This window comes from Cervus canadensis, chromosome X (genome assembly GCF_019320065.1).
Source record: "Cervus canadensis isolate Bull #8, Minnesota chromosome X, ASM1932006v1, whole genome shotgun sequence".
In the NCBI taxonomy this organism is placed as follows: Eukaryota; Metazoa; Chordata; class Mammalia; order Artiodactyla; family Cervidae; genus Cervus; species Cervus canadensis.
The window spans coordinates 17,771,052-17,797,112 of record NC_057419.1 but is presented as its reverse complement, the minus strand read 5'-3'; the positions used below and the strand labels follow the sequence as shown (position 1 = coordinate 17,797,112).

The 26,061-nt window shown below is 37.1% G+C and overlaps 1 protein-coding gene across 1 annotated transcript in view; it reads right to left on the bottom strand.

The window, feature by feature from the left end:
* Positions 1-15,974, bottom strand: part of GLRA2 (glycine receptor alpha 2) — a 183,276-nt gene extending 167,302 nt beyond the window's left edge. The window contains exons 1-3 of the mRNA XM_043458680.1: positions 15,755-15,974; positions 15,141-15,319; positions 12,887-13,020 (exon numbers count right to left, since the gene is read on the bottom strand). Coding sequence (XP_043314615.1) covers positions 12,887-13,020; positions 15,141-15,208 — 202 coding nt within the window. The 5' untranslated portion in view covers positions 15,209-15,319; positions 15,755-15,974. The remainder of the gene's footprint in view (positions 1-12,886; positions 13,021-15,140; positions 15,320-15,754) is intronic.
* Between the last annotated feature and the right edge of the window lie 10,087 nt (positions 15,975-26,061).

The following is a 26,061-nucleotide window of genomic DNA, read 5'->3' as shown; positions in this document are numbered from 1 at the left end:
TTCAGTTGAGGTGAATGGGTGCTAAAGAAGACTTTTCACCCAGGGACTCATGCACGCCCAGTTGCCATAGGCAGGAAATAAAAAATGTGTATGTGTGTGTGTCTATGTGTGTGTATCTGATTATGCCATTTGCAAAGTCTTGTTGACAAGTAGAAATGTGGAATTTTTCCCCTTGAGATAAGTGTATTCTCTTGCTGAGGAAATTCTTTTTTTATGGGCTTTGGGATATTTGCCCCAAGTCAGAGATTTATACATTTTGCTGAAAGCCCTCTATGTTACAAACTTGGTTGGCATCAGATCTGTGGAACAGGAAGCTGCCTGCTGAGTTTTAAGTGGGAATATTTGCTCTGAAGATTTGAATAAAGGATGAGCTTAAATGAGGCATATGTGCACAATAAACAAATGTGAATATTGGAAATGTAGGTGCTTGGGGGAAATAAAAGGAATACATATCCCAGACTGTGGGTAATTCCTCCTATTTCGAACTAGAGAAACACATCTGATAATATAGGATTAGTCTAGCAAGGGTCAGGTCAAGTATGCCACTGGTCATAGAGAGGTCACTAACTCAAGAAAATAAAATAGGAATATTCCAGGGAAAATAAATGCTGAATAGTATAGCAACCTTATTGTTAACAAGCTATGACCTCAGATTTTAGAGAGAACGAGCAGAGTGGCATTTTATCAATAAAAAAATCTTCCTGAAAAAAATAGAAATTGTGGTGCCAGGGTTTTCTATCCACAAGGTATGGCATTGGACCTCTGTGACATTTCTTTTCAAACAGAGATGATCTCTTCTTAAATTTGTATACTTTGAGAAGACACTACATACATCATTTTACTATCAAATTTCAGAAAATACTAGGGAAAATGTTATCCTTATCTTCATATCCCATTACTTCTACAACTAAGGATTCAGCAAAGCCGTCTCCTCATCCCCCAGTATAATGCCACTATCTGCCTCCTAGAAATGGAGAAGCTCCAGTGATACTGGAAGCAAATGATAGCAATGAATCTGAGTCAGGCACTCAGGCTATATGATACAAAATCTGAAGACAGAGCAAGCAAACTGTGTGTGTGCTAAATCACTTCTTTATAGTTCATCTTCACTCAGTTCCTCTTCTAGGTCCAATATATACCAACCTTCAATGACCAGTAAAGCTGAAAAATTGCTAGTCGCTCAGTCGTGTCTGACTCTTTGTGACCCCATGGACTGTATAGTCCATGGAATTCTCCAGGCCAGAATACTGGAGTGGGTAGCCTTTCCCTTCTCCAGGAGATCTTCCCAACCCAGGGATCAAACCCAGGTCTCCTGCATTGCAGGCAGATTCTTTACCAACTGAGCTATGAGGGAAGTCCTCAATGACCAGAAAAGCTGAAAAATTGCTATTCCATTATCTGTGGGTTGTACAGTGGAATATCAGCACCAATGCCATTACATGGATACCTTGAAGCAATGTTTCAAATAAGGGGCTTGTTTGCTATAGAATGTGTAGCAGTTCCATCATCAATGTGTCTTCATCTACTGTGTGAGATACCGTTGACCCTTAAACAAGATGAGTTTGAACTATATGGATCCACTTATATGCAATATTTTTTCAATAAAAAACCTACTAGTGGTATACAATTCTCTCTCTTTGGTTGAATCCACCCATGCAGAACTTGAATAACAGAGGGCCCACTGTAAAGTTACACATGGACTTTCAACTGCTGGGGTTTGGAACCCCAACCCCACATTGTTCAAGAGTCAATTGTAAATGATGTGGATCAGGAGCCATTCAGGCTAAGGTAGCTTTAGTATTGGGCTTCCCTGGTGGCTTAATGGTAAAGAATCCATCTGCCAATGCAGGAAATGCGAGTTCTATCCCTGGGTTGGGAAGATCCCCTGGAGAAGGAATTGGCAACCCACTCCAGTATTCTTGCCTGGAAAATTCCATGGACAGAGGAGCCTGGCGGGCTACAGTCCATAGGGTCACACAGAGTCAGACATGTCTGAGCACACATGTGCAGGTTTAGTATTTCCCCGCCCCCTACTTTGTTTTCTACATTTTACTAAGACCTTGAAATAAGAAACAGGAAGAAAAAAGTTATACTTGCTTATTTGACAAATTCAGAGAAAGTATAAGGGAAGAACTAGTAATTAAAAAGTTTTATATATAGGTAACTCTTTTCTCAAGACATTTAGTGATATTTCAAAGACATTTCTCTTTCTGCATCTATCTTCTTTGAAAACAATTTTCAATAGTTCTTCCTGGGAATTTATATCTAACTACATGAAGCATCAATTTTGAGCAGACCAACTTAGAATGTATTTTAATACTATGAATACCTTAACCCTAAAATCTGCACACACTGAGATAAATACTGCATAATTTCAATTGTCAAATGAAGTTTTTTTTAGTATGCATTCATTTTTTTTTAATTTCAAAGAAGTGATGGGGAAAAAAAATTCTTAACAAACAGTTGAATGGAAATCATATGAGATTTATTCATCTTGGAAAACTGCCTGAAAGAGAATGGCAATTCAAAAGGAAATTTTCCATGTAGCCATGAAATTTTGTCATGTTCTGCTGAAAAAAATGTCTTTAGTTCAAGGTTAAAGGTCACTTGTTTAAGTGTATATTTGTCACTCAGCATTCAAGAATCATACAGACTAAAACAGAAGGTGATTATCAGATCAAAGTATTTTGCTGTACTGACTAATGTCTTTTCTTTTGTTCTCAATGTTTGTTTTTCCAAAATGCCACTGTTTGCTTATTTATTCATGTAAATGAAGCAGGAGATAAATAGTCTGCAATAATAATCTAACTTGTAGAGTAATTCTCTTGTGGCATTGGAATGCTAATGTTGACCATGTATCAAAACAAAAGCCATGTTTACTGAATTCTGGGGCCTTCCCACTCTTATGAATATTATCTTTCTAGCAGATAAACATATATATATATGTAGGTTTCCCATCAGCAGCAGCTATTTTCATGGTAAAAAAAAATTTTAGTTGGTCCCATAGTTTTTAGCAAGACCACATTTTCCAAAGTATAGTCTGTAAAACACTAGTTCCTGAGAATGTTACTCATTTAAGGAATCTATGATCAAATAAGTGGAGGATAAGCCCTTGTGTTAAAAAGAAAGTTTTAAAAATATTTATTTGTATATTTTTACTGTAGCTTTTTTAAAAAACATTTTAACATGCTAATGAATATTGGGAGTCTCTTAGAGGATGTTTTGCAGAATTTCCATTCTTATTTTACATTTTAAACCTTATATCTGAGAACATTTCATGGGACTAGTGTTTTGAGAAATGTCTTTGACCAGATGCTGAACTAAAGAAACATGATAGCTACTTTTCCTAGAAGCAGCCTCTGTACATGAATTTGCTACATGCAAACCTTTTAAGGGCAAGAAAAAAATTGTGAATGGCTGATTCCTTCACTAATCCTCTCAGAAGTTTCCAGAGTTTTCCAGAGAATAATGATCATCCTTGAAATATTGGGAATTGAAATAAGATATAAGCAACTGTAAAGAATTCTGAGCAGAATAATTTCTCAGAGACCAGTTCTCTGGGAAGATTGGTTGCATCCAAGCTCTTCTGTGGGTGAATCAATAATTTAGAAAGGGACATACTCAAAAATATTAACTTAGACTATAAAGACTAGGGACTGTCCAAATTAGAAGTGAAATAGACATCTTGGTCCAAGTCTTTTATTTTTGAGATGACAAGAATTAATCCCAGAGAGGTTGGGTGGCATGCTCTAGGTCACAGCTGGCAAAACTGTGGTTAAAACAAGGCCTCATGAGTCTCAGTTTAGATTTTTTTTTCTTGTAGGATGTCCACCACCTTTATTTGGTAAGGCAATACTGGAGCACAGTATCTTGGGGAAAAATACTATAAGGAAGATATTATTCTTCAGTGAAGTTGAAGTCGCTCAGTCGTCTCCGACTCTTTGCAACCCCATGGACTGTAGCCTACCAGGCTCCTCAGTCCATGGGATTTTCCAGGCAAGAATACTGGAGTGGGGTGCCATTTCCTTCTCCAGGAGATCTTCCCGACCCAGGGATTGAACCCGGGTCTCCTGCATTGTAGGCAGATGCTTTACCACCTGAGCCATTAGGGAAGTTATTCTTCAGATACGGGAGCAAAAATTTCTCATTCTGGACCTGTAGTTCCTAAACTATAGGGAGTAATGAATTTGTTAAAGTGAGTGTTTAAACATCCTTTCATTCATTGATTCTAGAGAGGTAGAGTTGGAAAGGTGGGACCAGCTATGTGCCTTTTTAACAGTACTCACATGGCTCTAAAGCAGGTGTTCTGAAAAGCGTGGTTTGAGAAACACATCTGATTGGTTGCCAGTTTGGTTTAGCCTTAAATCCTAAGTCATTTGACTTGGCATACTCTATACAACATTCACGTATTAAAACCACAATTAATTCAAAAGAAAAAGTAGAATATGAGAAATCCATTGTGAGAACTCCAGTATATATATAAATTATCCTGAATTATATCATCTTACTGGGGTTGTTACAGTGTGGTTTACCTAATGTGTGTATCCTTCACTTTTCAGACTTGGAGATTCAAAGCTAAATAAACAGACTCCTTGTTTTCCAAATACATTTAAGGGGGAAGGGTGCAAAGAATGCTATTTCTAAGAGAAAGACTGATAAAAGAAATCTCAGCTGCCTTGTTGGGCATGAATTTGTTCTTAGAAACCCACATCTTGAAGTATTTAAATGTAAATAAATCAGAAGAAGATAGATTATATTATCTTCTATGTACACTTGGGTTTTAAAAGTGAAAGAAAAATTAGGTGGTAAAGTGGTTCTGAGGTTTTCCTAAAGTAGTTAGAATTGCCGTGATAAGTAGCTGTATTTCAGGTGCAGTAATCAAACCAACCAAGCAGTGGAAAACAAGCAGCTGTCCCTTAGACCCACCATTTCCTCAGAACACACACTTCCCTGCCCCTAGGCTTCTAACACTTCTTCAGCTCTGTACAGACAGAAGAGCAGGCAGGAAAGGCTGTGTCTCAGAAATGCTGCCCCAAGAGACTTGGCATTTAAGTCTTATGCTTCAAATCGAAGCCCGCAACACATTCCAGCGTGGGAAGCCCGGGGCAGGGGGGGCGGATTACTGAGGGCCAAACACAACAATGTTAGCAAACATATAAACATGTTAAATCAGAGAGAAAGGAAATGATATTAATTATTTTTGTATATTCCACAGGAAGACTTCTGTCTCCCCCCCTTTTTCCCTCTTCGCCCCTACCCCTTTGCACCTCTTTAACTCATCTGTCTAGGAAACAGAACTATCACCTTCCATTATCTTCCTCTCTCTTCTCCGCTTTTGGAGGTATCATGTATCTATCGGGATAATATATCCAGGTGGTATCCCGTTCTCATTTCCCTCCTTTCCCGAGAGTGACAAAGGAAGGCTTATTAAACCTATTGTCGGTTTGGGAACTGTCTGTTTGATCACCCGAAGTTGAAGGGTGGCTTTGCTCATAAGCTGACTTTGTGCTGATTATATTCCACTCCCCACCCACCTCAAGTTTCTATCTTTTTTGTTCTCTATACTCTGAGAAGCTGACCTTCTGGGTTTACACCATTGAGCTCCCTTGCCCTCAGACTTCTAGCTGGATTTGGCCAATGAGAGGGTCCACAAGAAAATGGAATGCAGGAGGAGAGTGGGGTCAGAATATTTATTCACTAGCTTCCTCCTTTCTAAGCCAGCACATAGTGACTCCATTGCTCCATAGATCTCACTGCGTGGCTTCTCTCTAGAGCCACTTTCTCTAGGTTCTGGCAGCTACTCCCTTTCTTGCCTCTTCAGGTCTACTATTGACAGTCCCAGAGTACTACATTCTCCCTTTAGGGATTGGTTTTTTCCAAACTCTCCCACACCCTGTTGGAATATGCCATCTCTTTCCTGCAAAGATCCTGGATGGTACAGCATTAAACTTACAAATTATATTCCAGCTTTTACTGAAGTGAGAACTGACATTTAGAAGCTTAACTTTCTGTTTACCACTGTATACTTAGCAAGGAACATTGTTCCTGGCACATAGGTACTGCTCATTGCTTATTTATTAAAGGAATAAACAAAAGAATTGCGTGTTTAGATTGAAATATAAAGATGGAAAACCTTTACATGTAATTTTTTTGTGCTCACATATGTGCTCCTTTGCTGCAAATTTATTCTGTTGCTTTGACAATGCATGGGCAGGTGTAGCTTATTTTTCCTCAAGAAAGTATGAGCCACCTCCCAACAGAAAAAAATATAGAAAACAAGACTTATTCAGTCACAGTCATGGTAACTGCCTATTCGGTTTCCACATTTTGACTTGACCCAGGATTTTGTTTTTCCCTCTTGGATGGATATGTTAATGAAACAGAGCCACCATTGGGTGTACCCCTGTACTTTATAAAGGAGTGGAGGGTGCATAAGCCAGGACATGAGTCAGAGAGAGTGTCCAGCTTTCCTCCTGTACTTGCCCCCTGACCACATTTGGCTGGCTAGCCAGACTAGAACTCCAAAATGGAGATCTAGTTACTTTATTCTTACAGGTCCTTCACAGTTAAGAATACCAGTTAGAGACCTATTCTTTTCACTCATGTCCCTCCTTTAGTGAGCTTCACATGGCTTAAAGTATCTGCAATCAGTCACAAGTGTTCAGAGTAGTCCTCTCAAGAAAGAAGTCAATGAGAAAATGTTGCCTCCTACAGTCAAGACAGCCTCTTAGGTGTTAACTCCGAGGAGAAAACAGAATGCTTCCAAAGACCTTATAATGAGGCTTAATCAACTAAATTTTCATTTTTAAGACTGAACACGTCTGATCCAACACACCAAGAAAAATATCCAACACCACCAAGAACAAGCTAATAACTATTTTTCCCTAAACCTGATTACACCAACTAGACACATTATAATGTCCTCTCTTTAAGTACTGAGACACCCTGATATATATGCCATTATTTCTTAAAACAAGGTCTCAGATTATCAACAAAATGGACTGAATTGTTCTTCAGCATGGGGAGTAACAGAAAGCACTATAGAACTCAGGATAAAATGTTTAGACTCTTTCAATAATGAAAATTAAGGATATGAAGTCACCCAGAATCAACCAAGGAGCAATACATTCTCAAAAACTAAATTATGGGCTTCCATTTCCAGTGCTCTTAACCTGCCATGTTGCAGAGACTAAATGTTCTTTTTAAAATACTTATTCTAAAATTAGAAATCAATTCAGCACGTTTGTGCAGTGACCCTTGCAACTGCAGTAACTGGACAAGAAAATATATCAGAAATGACAGTCACATATCTTGCATCAAATTCAGAGTCCTTTCTAGACCAAGCAAAATTGGTTCTGTGTCTTTTACTTGGTTCATTTAAAAAATGAATTTAAGAAAATAATCAAGGATGAGATTTGAATAAAGATTTCATAAAGATATTTCCTTCACACAAATGGCTCCCTCTTTGTTTCATATTAAGGAATGGGAAATAGCCCTCTCAGGTTGAAAATCTTCCCACTGGACTAATAAAAAAAGAACCAGCTAAGACATATGACATCTACATCCTGGTTACTGTGGTAGGACTCTAAAATGCTAGAACCTCTTTGACTCTTTTTTTTCCCATTAAAAAAAAATTCAAACAACTTTTAGGGACCCCATCACCATGAAGGGTAAGTTTTGAGAATACATAGTCAGTGTCAGTTATAATAGAGAAATGAAAGACTGGTAATAATAATTCAAATTACTTGTAATAATTTTAATAGTTAGAAGCAAATCATTCAGATTTATGATTTCATTAGATATTCAGAACAACCCAAATGAGGTGAGCAAAGTCAGAATAAAGCCTGAGTCATAGAGAGATGGAGACATCTCAGCTCCAAAGTGGTTGAACTGGGACATGTACCTGGGTTTTCTGGATCCAAGTCCAAGACCCCTCCCACTCTACTACTCTGTCACCATGGAATGGAAGACATACTTCAATAAATGAACTTATACTTTGGAGTAGACATTGCCAGAGTGTGTTAGAATACTGTAGATGCCTCCTTCTTGGTGTTACCTCAAATTCCTGACAAGCACCTTGCAGGCCCATCAGAGCAGCCTAGTATATACAAATGAAGCTAAAAATAAATTGTGACACAGCTAGTGGATTTTGGATATTCAAAACTCTTCATCTACATCATACCTGAATAAAACTATCATATATAAATTTCTCTTTGATACATCCAGTCTTTCCTTTCAGTAACCATTTCCCACCTTTTATCTCCTATTGTGTGATTCTAAAATGGCTGTACCCTTTTAGGTGTCTGAAGGTTTTGACTGCTTTCTGCACTCAAGTCAAATACTTCTGCAAAAAATCTTTCTGATACTTGTAAGCATTCTATTCTTTTTCTCAGAATCCATGGTAATATCTGATGCCTGCATCTACCAGGGTGATCAAAGAAATGATTATGCTAGGGCTTCATTACCGCCCACTGAGAGAAGCACTCTTTCCAAGGGTCCCTGCTGGACATTTGTGCTCAGGTCATGCCCTACAGGAACGATAAGCACAACACATGGTCTTGAGCTCCTGTTGGCTACAGACAAGAGAGTTTTCAAGGGGAGAAACCTGAAGACCTCGAGGTTTTTGAAAGTGAATCTGTTTCTTACTTGCATCTGAAACACCTTTTGAGCTGATAACTCCTTGGAAAATAAAGGAAACCATATTGCATGCAAATGTAGGTTTTAATGTCACACATCACACTTTCAAATTTAGGTCTCCAGATATGGGGAAAAAATCAGTGTGCATGGCATGCACAAAAAAGTGGAGAGAATAATTATCTCCTGGCATGATCTATTCCAGATCCTACCCCAAAATGAATGTTCTGGTGAAATGCATTTATTCACATTGGGATGAAACTTAGGATATAACTCTAAGTTAATTTTCTTTTCAAAGAAAATTTTGTTAAAATAGATAAAGGCTTTGTTTCAAAGAGAGAAAATCAGAACTAATGCATTTTGCCCAGGTTTGAGCATTTCATTTGGCTTCTTGAAAAGCTTAATGTTTAAAGTGGCATTTTCAAGATACAATAATACTGACAAAGGAATATCTGATAGGATGATGGAATAACACCATGATAAATCAACTGAGAATGAGACAAATCACCTAAGTGGGGAAGGAGTCTTCTCTGTTGACATAGAATCAACATTTACCATGGTTTCAACACAGGTAATTGTAAGTAGATATAGCTTGTGTTTTCATCTGAAGTGAGGATTTTCAAAATTTATGTTTTGATGAGATCTGACCCAAGTCTCTGTGGATCTCATAGATGGAATGCAATTGGCAGCTCTGACTCATGACTTTGTTTATACACTATGCTTCAGCACATCAGAAAAGCTATTTTTTTTTTCCGATAGTTTCTAAGAATGGCTCTCAATTACAGAGTCTAAGTCTGAATCATTTCTGGCTCCCTTTTCTAGCATACATCCATCTCCCTTCCTTGTATATATGCCCATTACGACATCTTTCAGAGCCCATTAGGGATATGGAATAGACATGAAATATTTTACTGACTTGAAAGTATGCAGGAAAAATTTCTTCCAATAAGAAAAATTGTGCATATACACTTTTTTTCCCATGCCAGTACATGGCATCAAAGAAAACAGAGAAATGTGCTATTATTTCTTATGGCTTCTAGAAAAGCCATTTCCTTTTTCTCAACAGCCCATATTTGGCTTTTGCTTGTATTCTTGTGGTCAGATTTTGCCCTTTTTTCTTCTTATTAATCACCATTATTGTTATTTTCAATATCATTGTCTTCATTGTCACCATGTTTATTGTTATCATAGTCAGTTTGGTTTTGGCATTTACAGAGAGTCTATCACTATTCCAGATACAATCACATTTCCTAATCACCTTTCATATCTATCTACTATATAAAATTTCTCATTGATACATTGCTAATCAGCTATAGTAAGTACTATAGTTTCCTAGTCTTATTGTTATAAGTTCCTTATTATCTCTTTTATTTCTTTCTCTTAAACTCAGCTAAAATCATCTTTGCTAGCCACTAGAACCACTGGTGGGTTCCTCAGAAGTTCCCACCCCTTGCCAATATCTGATAGTAACCTATATCTGATAGTAACCTATAATGGAATATAATCTGCAAAAAAACCTGAATCACTATGCTGTACACCTAAACTAACAAATACTTTGAGTTAATTATACTTCATTTCTTAAAAATGTTCCCTCCACCCTCAACTTCTACTACAATTTATTGTAAGCACTAATTTTCAAAAATTGATCTACATTTTCACTTCTTTCTTGGTCCTTATTTCCTCATTCTGGAGAAAATGATGGTTTCTTTTCATATACATACATACATACATATATATATATATATATATATATATAAAATAAGGTGTGGTAGGGGGATGGGTTGATAAATCATAAATATGCAATAGAACTATATTAGACATATAAAGTTCCATGGGAACACTAATGAGGGAAGATCACGTCTGGAATCAAGTAAGGAATGTTTTACACCCAGGAAAAACCAAAATCCTCATAGTAAAGAGAATTGTGGGAGCTGTTCTGTAATTGTTCTGATATAAACGGTCCATGTAAGTAACATTTATGAAAGAGTATCATGGTTCATTGAAGTGAGAGTTAAAGGGAAAGGGAGAGAAAAGTCAGTAAAGTTCATTCGTGTTAAGAGTCCTAAGTGATATTCACCTATTTCCCTTAGATAAGTCTTTAAAACATCCTGTACTCAGGTCTTTAGGACAGATCTCAAAAATATGGCCATGCTTTGCTATACTTGATATTCTCCTCATTTATTTATTCTTTTAGAATCATGAGAAATGTCATTTCCAAAGAGTGACGTCCCCAAAAGAGCCAGAAAAAAACTGTGTGGAAATTATTGCTTATTCTATGTGGTCACTTAAAGTAGATGCGAAGAACTGACTCACTAGAAAAGATCCTGATGCTGGGAAAGATTGAAGGTGGGAGGAGAAGGGGACGACAGAGGATGAGATGGTTGGATGGCATCACCGACTCTATGGATATGAGTTTGAGCAAGCTCCGGGAGTTGGTGATGGACAGGGAGGCCTGGCGTGCTGCAGTCCATGGGGTCGCAGAGTCAGACACAACTGAGTGACTGAACTGAACTGAACTGAAAGTAGCACTAACAACGTGGGTGTTTGTTTTATTACTCTTTGCACTTTTCTTCCCTTTTAAAAAATTATTTCTGGAAAATAATGTTAATAACTGCTATTAAACAAGATTCTCATAAACTTGAAACAATTCATCTCTGGTCCTTCTCTATGAAACTTTCCATGAATAGCTTAATAGAAAATCATCTTTCCTTTTGTTGGAATCCTGTAGTATTTTATCTGTACTTCCTAATGTTACTTAACTATTAACTAGTTATCTCTTTCTATCTAGTATTATGTATTATATTATTATACATATATTTATGTAACATCTGCTCTCGCCACTGAAATTTTTGGTGGTAGCATCCAAACCTGTTACATCTCTCAAGTTTTCAAAGCGTGCAGTAGTTAGTTTTTTGCATGTAGTTCAGATTAAAAAGTTATTAGATGGCTCAATGAATAAATGTATGAGTGAGCAGTCTCATTGACAAAGCTGATTCTCAACTAGTTACTCATAGGATTTTATTTCAAATATTGACTTCCAGTGACCATAAAATTAATATGAAATGGGGTGAACATGAAAATTTTCAGGAAAATCGATCTTTGAGCTAAATTCTGTTGTCTCTCTTTTATATTTAATCTATAAATCAAAATATTTGTTTTGTCAAAAATCTGATATGTTTCTTTAAGTAATGTGCCCTTCGCTGGGTATATTCAGAGGTGCAACATTTAAAAAAGAAAGGAATTTAGAATTTAGTTTTCATGCTCATATTTGCCAATAATAAAAATTAATCAACCCTCAAGGAAAGCAATCCAATTAAATAGTTAATAAGCAAAACCAAAGCAATGCATGAATTATGACATAATACCTAGACGATCATAGGTTTATCCTTTTATAAAATCTTATAAATATTTCACACAGCATTATTTTAAATTAAATTACAAAATAAAATGCACTTATTTAAAATATGTTTTAAAATTAAAACATCAAAACAATTCAATAAATAACTGGTTCTTATTTTGGTATTTTTCTGATTCAGAATAAAAATTAATCAAATAGATCAAAAGTAATTTTTGCAGACTATTAATTACATTTTTAATGCTAAACATACAAAAACACCAAAGTTTTTGGTTTGTTTCTAATCGAACAAAGAAAGTATCTACCATCTTTGACATATGCACTTTATAATTCTATGATCTTCTTTGTTAATTTCTGATAAATAATTTCAAATAAACAATGAGAATGCTTAAACAAGAGGAACCAATAGTTTGTAATATATTCAATTAGAGCCTTTTCTCACAAGGTTTAAAAATGAGGGCTTGAAAGTATATATAATGGCATGTTATATATTGAATTTTAAACTTCATTTTAGGGGTAGGCATTTAAAACCCAAACCAAAGACCTTGGTGTAATCATTCATATAAATCAAGTCTATCATTTGCTCTTATATTCATTTCTGGTCACACTCCCACTCAAGATAACATAGGGAATGTGGCAATAATCTCAGATTTTAGTTTTCCTTGTGGAACATAACACAAATGAGGAAAGTTTTTGCAAGTTTATGTGTTTGTGTGCAAACAACACATAGAATTTAAGCTATTAAATCAACTAGTTCGAAAGAATGGGAAAATGAAATGAAATACTGTGTTTTTTGTTTTCATTTTGTAATAAAAAGTCCTGAAAACTTTTTTTCAATGTATTCAAACATCTGGACTTCCCATAGGCTTAATTAACATAAGTTTAAGTGGAACCTACCTTTAAAATTTGGTCTGATTCTTGCATCATATCCTGATGTCCTTCCCATTAATTTGTCCAAGAAATCTGAAGGAGATAGGGTCTGTGAAGGTTGTTTTCCAGACCTGGAGTCATGGTCTTTGCAGAAAGCCGCCCTAAACACATCATTAACTCTTTTAGCAACAATTCCATTCTTATCACCTGAGAACTAATGTTCACACAATGTTTGACATCGTGTTTTATAAATATATTTGATACGTTAATAAGAAGAAAAAAATTATAAACTTTTTGGTCAACTTCCTAACTTGTATATGGTCTTGAGGTAACTTTAAGTGGTGAAGTGTATAAATCCTGAGTCATATTTCCTAAGTTACCAAACTTTGCCATAAGATGTTTAAGATGACACAGCATGCCTAGCTGTAGATGATAGGTTTTATGGATATATAAAGCTCTTTCTAGTGTCATCAGGGAAATGAGGATAATTTCTAAAATTTATGTGATTGTCTCATTTCCCCATGATTTTCAAAATATTCTTCCAGCATTTCAGCCCTTAATGTAAGTCCTCTACATATGTGTGTGTGTGTGTGTGTGTGTGTGTGTGTGTGTGTGTATAAAATAAGATGGGCAGAACACAGTAAACCATGAACTAATTATCCTATTGCTTATTTTCTCACCTGCTAGATTCTGTTCCAACTCTCAGCTATTTTCAATATGTTGTTTAAAAGAAAATCCTCACTTGTAAATTTAACTTCATTCTAAAATAGGTCAACAATGAGCATGTCTGTACTTCTATTTTATATTATCATTGTTATTTATATATTAGCATTTAAGTTGTTGACTTTCTAGTAAAGTATTCATGAAAAAGAACTTCTAAATCAGTTTGTCTTTTGCATTGTTAAGACACTAAATGGTAATTGGACAACTTCTCAGATGTTGATTTTCCTTAAAAGGCTTATAAAAAGAGCATGAAATGAATTCTTTCACAATACATAGTTGTTAACTGAATGTTGATTTCTTCCACAAAGTATGTATTTTCAAGCTTTATTTTCAATAGTTTAACAAATAATCTTATCACTAAGAAAATATCACATTCTTGACAGTTTTTCAAAGAAGTAATATTAAATATAAGTGCAAAAATGATACAAACATTCAGTAAAAGTTAAAATTGATACAATCACCTAGAAATACTCACATTCCCATAAGCAGATTCATCTGATTAATCAAGTATTATTTGATTATAATGGTGATGGTGGTGGTGATGAAGATGATGATGATGATGATTCTAATAAAACCCAGCCTACGATTTTTCTTAATCATAGTAGGAGGTGTGAACCTGAAAGGAACATAGAGGGTTTTCCCAGTACTCATAGCATTATTGCTATATGTTCCATTTCTCTTGGTTCTGTGAAAAAATACCATAAAATTTGGTGAAAATTAAATGAAGAGTCCTATACTTTGTTGTACGAACATCTCTTATTTCTATCTTGTCTTAGAACCTCTTAGCCATTAGGATGGCTATTTCACTTACTGCTAATAATCTGATATTTTGAGGTATCAATTGATTTATAAATTAAGTAGAAAATGCAAGCATGCAAATAATGATTTCTTGCTTATTTTAATTATGCATAGTCCATTTCTCATGCATGAATAAATACAAAGATGTCATATTAATTTAGTTCTGATAGGCAATAACATTTCTAAATTTATTGAACAGTAGACTACAGTGATAGCATGAGTTTTTTTAATGTTTTTGATGTTTCAAGAAATTTCCTGAATTGTAGTTCTCATAGTATGCATCTAGTTGTTGAAATACAATAGAAGTCCCAAGTTGGCTAAGAATTTGGGTTCTTTTATATTTTATATAAAATGAGCATGCTCCTAGCAAATTAATTCAATCAGTTGCACCATATGAAAAGCATTGCATTCAATAATCCCTTTAAATGACTTACAGAAGAATTTGAAAAAAAAAATCTCCATTATACAGAAATATAAAGAGCATGCAACTCATCAGAGTATCTTAATATCACATTGGCTGTGAAAAAGCATTCAAGTGCATAAAGTAGGATTATGCATCGTAAAACTTGCCTTCGTGAAAATTTACCACCTTCCCACCATAATTAAGCTTTTTAAAAGAACAAAAGAACTCTAACTCTCCTTTATAAAATTAGCATAATATGGTCCAGGACATAGAAAAATAGATAAAAATTACATGACACGTTCTCTTTCAAACAGTTTTCATGTGGAAAATATCAGCATGCAAAGTCGTTTCACCTACCTGAAGTGGTTTGTCTCTAAGAAAAATGCAAACAAGGTTGTCAAAATGTTCACTAGCTGCCGGTTCATTCCTGTATCTGTGATGCTTGTGGAAAATATTCCCGAAATGATTCCAGAAAGAAGCTAGGACAAAGTATCTATTTATTGTCCAGACTCAAAATTTGGCAGGAATCTAGTTTCCTTGAAAATCAAAAAGAGATTTGGGTTTGTACAGTTTGCTGAGGAAAAACAGAAAGTGCCAGTACTAGGCATCATGGTCAGGTCAAACGGGGGCTGAGGACCATCAGTTAACCCAGGAGAGACAAAGCCTTAGAACTGATGGATCCCCAGCTGCTTTTCTTGAATAATAAAAATGCTGCTACCTTAATCACATCACCATGCAAAGGGGGCTGGTGACAATGCCATGCTGGAAGTCGGTTGCAGTGGCTTTTGTTTTATGTCCTTTCTGTTTAGCGAATCTCTTTTCTCTAGAAAATGTTCTCTTTTGAAAAGAAGTTGTAAATGAGAGATAAGAAAGGACTCTGCGTGCTAGAGTGGGTAGGAAGAAGAGGGCAAAATTGCTGAGATCCTGTGCTGGAATGAGGGCTACAGAAAGAGACGGAGACGTGATCTTACCCAGCCGATAAATTTCAGCACTCGGACAGCTCCTAGCTCTGAAGTGCGCATGTTTCCTTTTTCAGTCGCTTGGGGCGGGGGTCGGGGAGAGGCATTCCAGAGCGGACATGCCTGCTATTTGAAGGCAAAGAGTGACTGGCTGTTCAGCGAAGGGGTGCTGAAGGGGTGCGGTGATGACCAGAGAGGAGCAGAGGTCAGGATAGATGGAGAGGGTGAAGGAGGCTAGGGTCTGAGCTCCTAGAAATGCGAGTCTGTAGGTGGTTGGGCGGGACGGGAGTTTGAGGCTGAAAAAAGAAGGGAATACGATCAAGGCGTGGGAAAAGAAAATTGGGCGAAGCAGAGAACAGAATCGATAGTACTGAAATTACAGTAGGGGAGTGGGCAGTCTACTCCTTATCATTGGAACCTAAAGGCAAAAGAGGAATCCTGTGCTGAAAAGGAGGGGACATTTCCTTGGCATAGAGAAAAGCCCATATGCAGAAAATGATTCTTGAGGATCGATAATTTAATTTAGAAGCCCTTTATACCTTCCTCGCCCCTTGAGTGTTTTCATTTGATTTTAGCTGCCTGTTCCCAAAGAATCTCTCTACTTCTTTACTAGGGAAAGCCCCTTCGCTGAGCTTTCTTTAGCGGCTCAAAATCCTTGGGCATCCTCTTCAAGTCACGGATTTGTAATGGAGAAAAAATAAAATGGGCCGGCAGGGGGCAGTAGCAATCTTTTCCTGTCCTGGTTAAAGGTTAGAGTAGGGCTCCCAGTAAGAGCTGAAGCAAGGAAGGGTGAGGCTGCAGGTTGAGTTTCTTCTGCCCATTACAGATGTTAATCACCAGGGATGAGTCACGTAATAAAGTGTAAATGTGCTTCTCCTAAATTGGCTAATGAGACAGAAAATAGTGCAAGTTTATAAATCCTGTACAAAAAGCATGACAGGTAACCTTGCTATTTCAAATTAAACTTACAAATATTACTAGTAAAAAAGAGGAAAGATAAATAGTTCAGTGTAAGTAATTATCAACTTCTGGCAAGGGGAGATGAAAAATTCATGTTCTGCCATGAGCTGGGTGAGTAACCTACTGTTTGTCTGCAAAATATACTTTGTTCATCTCCTTGGCACTCCATTGCAGGTCTTAATTTTAAAACAAAATAAAATGATGAATTTTTATTCCATAAATGACTAATATGTGCATGGATAAGTTTAAATATCATAGCAGAGTAACAAGGAATTCTCTGATTTTAAAAAGGAAATTCTGAGAAAAAATGCAGTTCTTTTTACCTTTTAATCTTAACATAAATCACCTGATGGTCTGATCTGGTAGGTCTGAGGTGGTGCCTGAGATTCTGCATTTCTAACAAGTTCCTAGCTGATGTTGATGGTGCTGGCCCCACTGATTACACTTTGAGTGGCAATGTTATGTATGCCCTTTTAGCAGATTTCTATCTCACCAAGACAGTGAGAATATAGGACCTTTCTTTAGATGAAAAGCAGCAGTGCGCAAGCATTCTGTTTACATACAAAATCAGTTCTTTGGAAGTGTTCTCTTAACTCACAAAACCCAGAAAAAGTGATTCAATTTAAAAGAAAAACAGTCTAGTGTAAAGTGAGGCATCCCTGGACCGCAATTTGAATCTGTTCACTTCCAAATTCATCCACATGGAAACTCTAGACCTGATTTTATCCCTGCAGTCCTGACCCAAAAAATTAAATCAATTCCTGGAAATATATTTCTTCAGTTGGTGCTATGGAAAAAATCATACAAGATTTTTTTGTGCTCAAGATTTTTTCCAAAAGCAAAACTATATACGTAAAAGTATAGGAAAATTATTTGTCCAAAAATTTTTTGAGGTTGTAATGATGCTTCAAGTAATAAAGTCTTTGCCAGTCATTTCTTTCAATGTTAGTAACCAAGAGTAGGGTGAGTAGGGAAACCTGTGACAAAGGGAGATTCTGGCTAGCAGCATGAAATCAACGTATATATTATTTTAGAGTTGAAGGGAACTTTAGAGAAGACCTAATGTAACCTCCTCATTATACTTCTCAGCTCTCATCAATTTGGATTCCAGCTCTGTCAATCTATAGAAACAGCTCTCCCTGAGTTTGCCAATGAATTCCTTGTAACTAAGGCTGAAGGATATTTTTTCTGTTGTCATCTTACTTGACATTTCCATGGCACTTAACATCTCTTTTCCCCTCTTTTATTTAAATTTATTTTTATTTTATTGTGGAAAGAGCTCTTTACTTGAAATTTACTCTCTCAACAGATTTTTTAGTGTAAAGTAAAGTTCTTAACTAGAGACTCAGAACCGTACAGTGCATCTCTAGAACTTATTCATTACATCACTGAAACTACCCAGTGATTAGCACCTCCTCGTTTCTCCCTATCCTCTGCCCCTAGCAGCCACTATTCTGTTCTCTTCAAGGACTTTCCTCTCTAGACCCTGTGACATAGTACATTCCTGGCTTGCCTAGTGTATTGTCTCCTTGGCAAGCATTTCCTCATCCTCCTGGCTTATATTAGTTGGATTTTCTGAAGTTTGTATTCTAGTCCTCTCATCTTCTCATTCTACACTCTCTTAGACAATACTATACACATCTATAACTTGCATTTTCCTTTTATGCAGATGACACACAAATATATGTATTTCTATGCAGACCTACATGTCCAGCTTCTTCCTAAACAATTCCCGTTGAATATCTCAAAGGTTCCATAAAGTCCACATGTTCAAACCAAGGTTTTAATACTTCCTTCAAATCCTGTTTCTGTTCTGCTGCTCCTGTTTCATTATCACCAAACAAAAGCTAAGGCATCAACTGTAAGACTGTAAGACTCTCTCTCCATCACCTACTGTATTCAGTCTTTACCTAGCCCTATTGATTTTCTCTCTCAAACATTTACCAAGTCTGTCCACTTCTTTCCATCTCAGCCTCCATGACCCTAGTTGAGCTAGCCTATCTCTTGCTTGGATTGCAGCAATAGTTACCTTACTTCTCTACCCACACCAATAGCAGATCCTCCACCACCTCATTATTACACTGCAGCCAGAACAATTATTCAGAAATCAAAATCTGATTATGTCCTGCCCTCTGATTAACATGATGACTCTCTATTGATATTTGGGTAGAACAAGAGAAGTACTTAACGTGATCTGAAAGTGCCACATGGTCTGGCCCATGCCTACATTGTCCTTCATCTTATTCCTTCTCTTCTAACCGTATTGGTCTTTTTTTAGTCCCTCACACTTGCCATTTTGCTTAATCCCAGGGAGTGTTCATGCCTCTCATTTTGTCTTTTTTGCGTATCTTTTTTCTCAAATCTCTTTTCAAATGTCATTTCCTCAAGAAGGGTTTTCCTGACTTGCATGACTCTGTCAACTCTCCCTATTACAGTCTTCTTTACTACTCAGCAACTTTGAGTCAAAGAGCTTGTCACCATCGCATGTATACATGTGTACAATTATTGCTTAATGAGCTTTGTGGGGCTTCCCTGATAGCTCAGTTGGTAAAGAATCTGCCTACAATGCAGGAGACCCCAGTTCAATTCCTGGGTCGGGAAGATCTGCTGGAGAAGGGATAGGCTACCCACTCCAGTGTTCTTGGATTTCCCTTGTGGCTCAGCTGGTAAAGAATTTGCCTGCGATGTGGGAGACCTGGGTTTGATCTCTGGATTAGGAAGATCCCCTGGAGAAGGGAAAGGCTACCCACTCCAGTATTCTGGCCTGGAGAATTCCATGGACTTGTATTGTCCATGGGGTCACAAAAAGTCGGACACGACTGAGCAACTTTCATTTTTTCAATGAGCTTTGTAATGAATGGGGGAGGGGACGGCCTCTGGTTTTTTCTACCATAGTATATCCATCCATTCAATGTTAATGACAGGAAACATAATGGTATCCATGGTGATTAGAATGTAGTTTGTTGAATGCACCCAAAAGTGCTGCTTAAAAAAACCAATATACTTAAATATGTATCATTCTGTCAAAAATTACTTGTCAGGGAATTAATAAGTTAAGAACTATACTTATTTGAAAGAAAAGCCAGCTCAGTGGCTCGGGAGTCTATAGCATGAAATGAAAATACAAGTAGGAGACTATGAATCGGATGTCCTTAATTCAGGTACCACCTCTAACACTGATCAGTTATATGACCTTAGGCAAGTCATTTAATTCCACTGAGCTTCATTGTCATAATATATAAAATATGGATGATAATATTGCTACATAAAATATAGAATACTCTTGAAAGTCTTATAAAATCATAGCTGACTGTGTGTTTTGGGTTCTTAATCTCAGTTCTTAGCATCTATTGACTGGTAAAATTCATGTTTTCACTCTGTCCCTTGGACAATTCCACTTTCAAGGAAAGTAAGTCTCTGGAGTTTGAAAAAGGTCATATTTGCAATGCAATGGAATCCCGAAGTCAAATCCACCTATGGTTCTAATTCATTAAATCACAGCTGGTTAAGGCATGTGGCACCCTCATTTTGTACTCATCAGAGAAATGAGAAGATTCTGACCCATCCTATAACATCGTAAAGATCAGTACACAGTATTTGGTCTATATGATACCACATGTTTAAAAATTCTAAATAGATGTAAACAAAGAGATGTTTCTTATGAACATCAGTATCATTTGAACATAAGTATTATTTACAGACATTGATAAATTTCTAACATACATAGTGCTTTGTAGTTTTCAAAATACCAATACCATGTGGTAGGCAAAACAATGATTTGTCACTGTTTTTTCCAGTGAGGAATTTGTTGTTGTTCAGTCTCTCAGCTGTGTCTGACTCTGTGACCCCGTGGACTGCAGCATGCGGGGCTTCCCTGTAAAGCTCATGTAAATTGATTAATTCTCCCTCCCAAGTCCACATGACTATTAAGTAATAAAGTCATCCTTTCTATATTTCCTATCCAGGGAACAGACTTATTTCTTATCATATGTATGACTGATATTTTTCAAGTCACTGACAAGCTACTATATACCCAACTATATTAAAACTATGTTTATAATTGCATTGCAGTAATGCCCCTTTCTTGATGGAATTTTGGTCTCCTTTAAATTCATACACACAAATGTCAAATGAAAAACCCATTATTAAGAGTTGCAAAGTCTATTTCCTTAGGAAAAGAGTTGACAGATGTCTAATAGATCAATATCCTGCATCAGGTTGTCTCATGAACTCTTACAGGTGTTCGTGAAGAGACATGGTCCTTCTCAAATATGAGCATCCTGTCTTCCATTGAAAAGATGAAGTCGTGATTAAGAAAGGAATTATTAATTTATAATTGATACCAACTGAGAAGCAGGGATTTGAGGTGAATTAGAGCGGGCAAGAAGTTGTTTTACCAAATCTTTGGTTGCTTAAGGATGCTTCCTCACGGAAAATGATAAAGCCAATTTCACTTTGATAAAATGCACCTTCAGAATTTTAGGAGAAATTCTTCTGCCTCCAACAGACCTTCTCACTAGAGGGCCCTAGGTTAGAATGGATTTCTGAGTGAGAAAATCTTTTGACATGAGCCTGCGTGGTTATTATGATACTTGTTAAAATGTATAGCGTGTGAGATCAATGATTAGTGATTGCCATTTTTAAAAAATGTTCTTTCTTTATTTTGGCTGTGCTGCGTCTTAGTTGCTATGTAGGTGTTTCTCTAGTTGCGGGGAGCGGGGGCTACTCTCTCATTGTGGTGCATGGACTTCTCATTGCAGTGGCTTCTCTGGTTGTGGCCCACAGGCTTAGATGCCCCACAGCATGTGGGATCTTCCTGGACCAGGGAAGGACCTGTGTCTCCTGCATTGGCAGGCAGATTCTTTACTACTGAGCCACCAGGGAAGCTCCTGCCATTTTTTTGGGGGGGGTGCTATATATAATATCTCAGGGATCAGGTAGAGAGTCTGTCTCTTAAATCCTGGATCTCTAAGCTACCACTTCAGAGTCAACAACTGGCTTTCAACTTGCATGGCCCCTCACTGGCCCTTTATGTCCTTTATCTCCTTGCAGTGGTTATATTGGAAATAAAAGGCACACTATAGAGCCCATTTCATTGGGTTAAATAAATTGATAGGAGGGCCGGAATTTTAACAGAGAGGTAAAAAAATGAAGCATAGTTCCCACTGCTACTAGTATTCATGACTTTAAAACTGTTTTTTAATGTCCAACATTGTCTACAGAGCAAGGATGCCTAAAGAGCTGATGTCACCCTACATTTATTCTTTTTAATTTTTAGAAATCCAGCTAACTTCTCTCTTCTTAATCTTGTGGTATGAATAAAGATGCTCCGCATACAGAGAGGCAAGCTTCAAGGCCGTGAAGTGTAAATGTGAAATCACTGCTCCCCTTGGTTCCACGCAGACAATTGGATGTCTGTCCAGAGCATTTCTGGATTAAATGACTTAGAAGTCAGAAAAATCATTTTATGATTGGAATTCTTCTGCTTGTTAGTGCTCAATGTTTACAGACCACAAATGTGTCCAGCACTTGAAACAATTTCTATTTCCAGTGATGATTCATACAAATGATTGCTTCTCTGTTGGCTAATGTGAAAAATGCAGCATTTCTTTTCATAAACATGAAGGAGGCAAACAATAATTTGGGGGATAAATCAAATATAGTCCCTCTTGAATGTACGAGAAAGGTTCCTTCTTTGGTACAATTCTCAAAATGAAAATAATGAATAAAAACGAGATTGACTGCCGCAGTATCACTTGTCTTAGACTCCTAGGTTTGGTTCTGCAACTGATGCAAAAACCACCTCGACATCACCTTCGTTATTATTATACTCTTGCTGAAATTTTCTTTTGGAGAGTTCTCAGGTTTTAACTTTTTATTATTGACTTGATGATGTTTGCCCCCGCCCATATAAAACTCCTCATCTAAGTTCACAGAAGACTGAAAAGAAGCTGATTTTGAAAGAGTGAATTATTTTAAGTTGGACAATAGCAATAGTTTTACATTTGCAAGTAATCTAGCACTTAGTAGTTGAAATGGAGTTCCATTCATTATATTCAATGATGGCATTTTTATTATTGTTGTAAAGTGTAGTATAGATACTGACAGGAAAGAATATAGGTAATCAACAGTTCTGTCAATCAACCAGTCAACAAATATTAATCAAGCATTTATTATATACAAAATACAGTGTATTTCTCTGAAGATGAGGCAAAGTAATACGACATTTTTTTGGCCCTCTAGAGACTTATGATCTATATGTGAAGGTAACAAAAATAAATACTATAGAATCAGGTCTCTAGGTCAGGGTATCGTCTGGGGAGATCAGCTTACTGACACCCAAGAGCTTCAAAATGTGGCATTCACCTATGGATTCTTCAGCTTAAATTTTGGTTAGTAGCTCGGCTGGTTCACAAAATTAATCTTATCTGTGTGCCAAATATGTTAGGATATGACATACTAACTATATAGCATATAAACCTGACATATAAACTACATAGAATGAAAATGTTGCTATCAGGCTGCCAAGTAACCCATGTGGACTGAGTGATGTGTAGGCTTCTTGTGTGCACACTGCCTGGAAAGTTTCATGATAAACAGGGATAAACAGGAAATTAGAGATATTAGAGGTATAGGATCTCTACCATATGGTTGAAATGTGAAAAAGTTGAGTAGATCCTATCTCAAGTGGACTGATAGAGACATCTCAATCTCTCAGACTTCTCTTTTTCATGCTCTATTTCTAATCAACTCCACTGCTAATTAATAGGGCTTTCCAGTTGGTGCAGTGGTAAAGAATCCACCTGCCAATGCAGGCAATGCAGTTTTGATCCCTGGATCACAAAGATCCCCTGGAGGAGGAAATGGCAACTCATTCCAGTATTCTTGCCTGAGAAATCTCATGAACAGAGGAGCTTGGCGGGCTTCACTCCATGGAGTCACAAAGAGTTGGATGTGACTGAGCTCTCACTCATAGGTCAGGCTAATTAATATTTTAAATTGCTTTTTGAAAATGGTATATTATGAAATATTACATTTTTATTAAAATATGTATGTGAAATATTTATAGAATATGCATAATAATGATAAAACAAATTTCTATGTAACCACATATGGTGTAAGACGTAGAAAACCAAAACTTCTGAAGCCCCCTGAATGCTAATCTACGATCTCATCATTTTCTTGCTTTGCTTTATTATCTAACACACACATACACACATATTGTGTAGTTTCTCATGTTTTGATGCATACATAAATTGAATGAGATTGTATTTTTCTGTGACTTATCTTGTTTGGTCCATAATAAGTTATTGCACGTAGCAAGAAGTCATTCATTTTCACGCTGTATTCTCTGAGCATTTCACAATTTATTCATCCATTCTACTGCTGATGGATGGGTTTTTGGGCTGTTTCCAGGTTTTTTGCTATGATAAATAATGCTGCATAATATTCTTATACACTTCTTCTCCTGTACATGTGCATATTTAGAGGAAGAATTACTGAATCCTAAGGTATGCACAGCTTCATTTTATTAGATGATACCACGTTGTTTCTTATAGTGTTCTAATAATTTACACTCTCACCATAGTGAAGAAAGTTTCTAGTTTTTTTATATACTCACCAACATGTGGCATTGTCAGACTTCTTAATTTCTGCCAATGTTAAATAGCATCTCATTGTGCTTTTAGTCTGTATATGTTTCTTTATCTAATTACTAATGAGCCTGAATACCTTTTCAATATGTTTACTGACCATTTGTGTTATATCTATGAAAAATCTGTTAATTTCTTTTGAAGACTATTCAATTAGGTTGTTTCTTTTTCCTTATTTATGTGTAAAATCTATCTTACAGCAATCTTTTGCTAGTAATATATGTTACAGATATCTTTTTCCAGCTTCTGGCTTTTCATGTTTATTGTACTGTTGTTGTTCAGTGATCAAGTTGTGTCTGACTCTTTGTGACCCCATGGACTGCAACATGCCAGGCTGTCATGTTCTTCACTATCTCCTGGAGTTTGCACAAATTCATGTCCATTGAGTTGGTGACACTATCCAACCATCTTATCCTCTGTCACCCCCATGTCCTCCTGCCCTCAATCTTTACCATCATCAGAGTCTTTTCCAATGAGTCAGCTCTTTGCATCAGATGGCCAAAGTATTAAAGTTTCTGCTTCAGCAACAGTCCTTCCAGTGGATATTCAGGGTTGATTTCCTTTAGCATTGAGTGGTTTGATCTCCTTGCTGTCCAAGGGACTATCAGGAGTCTTCACCAGCACTATAATTAGAAAGCATCAGTTCTTCACCTGTCAATATTCTTTGCGGTCCAACTCTCACATACGTACATACTACTGGAAAAACCATAGCTTTGACTATACAGACCTTGGTTGGCAAAGTGATGTCTCTGCTTTTTAATATGATGTCTAGGTTTGTCATAGCTTCCCTTCCAAGGAGCAAGTGACTTTTAATTTCATGGCTGTAGTCACCGTCTACAGTGATTTTGGAGCCCAAGAAAATAAAATCTGTCACTGCTTCCACTTTTTACCCCTTCTATTCGCTGTGAAGTGATGGGACCTGATGCCATGATCTTAGTTTTATGAATGTTGAGTTTCAAGCCAGCTTTTTCACTCTCCTCTTTCACCCTTGTCAGTTCAGTTCATTTCAGTCACTCAGTCGTGTCCAACTCCTTGTGACCCCATGGACTGAAGCATGCCAGGCTTCCCTGTCCATCACCAACTCCCAGAGCTTGCTCAAACTCATGTCAGGTGGGTGATGCCATCCAACCATCTCATCCTCTGTCATCCGCTTCTCCTGCCTTCAATCTTTCCCAGCATCAGCGTCTTTTCCAAATGAGTCAGTTCTTCACATCAGGCGGCCAAGTGATTGGAGCTTCAGCTTAAGCATCAGTCCTTCCTATGAATATCCAGGATTGATTTCCTTTAGGATTGACTGGCTTGATCTCCTTGCAGTCCAAGGGACTCTCAAGAGTCTTCTCCAAGACCACAGTTCAAAAGCATCAATTCTTCAGTGCTCAGCTTTCTTTATACTCCAACTCTCACGATCAGTCCTGGGTGTTCATTGAAAGGACTGATGTTGAAGCTGAAACTCCAATCCTTTGGCCACCTGATGTGAAGAGCTAATTCATTTGAAAAGACCCTGATGCTGGGAAAGACTGAAGGCAGGAGGAGAAGGGGATGACAGAAGATGAGATGGTTGGATGGCATCACCGACTCAATGGACATGAGTTTGGGTAAACTCCGGGAATTGGCAATGGACAGGGAGGCCTGGCGTGCTGCAGTCCATGAGGTTGCAAAGAGTTGGACATGACTGAGTGACTGAACTGAAGTGAACTCACATCCATG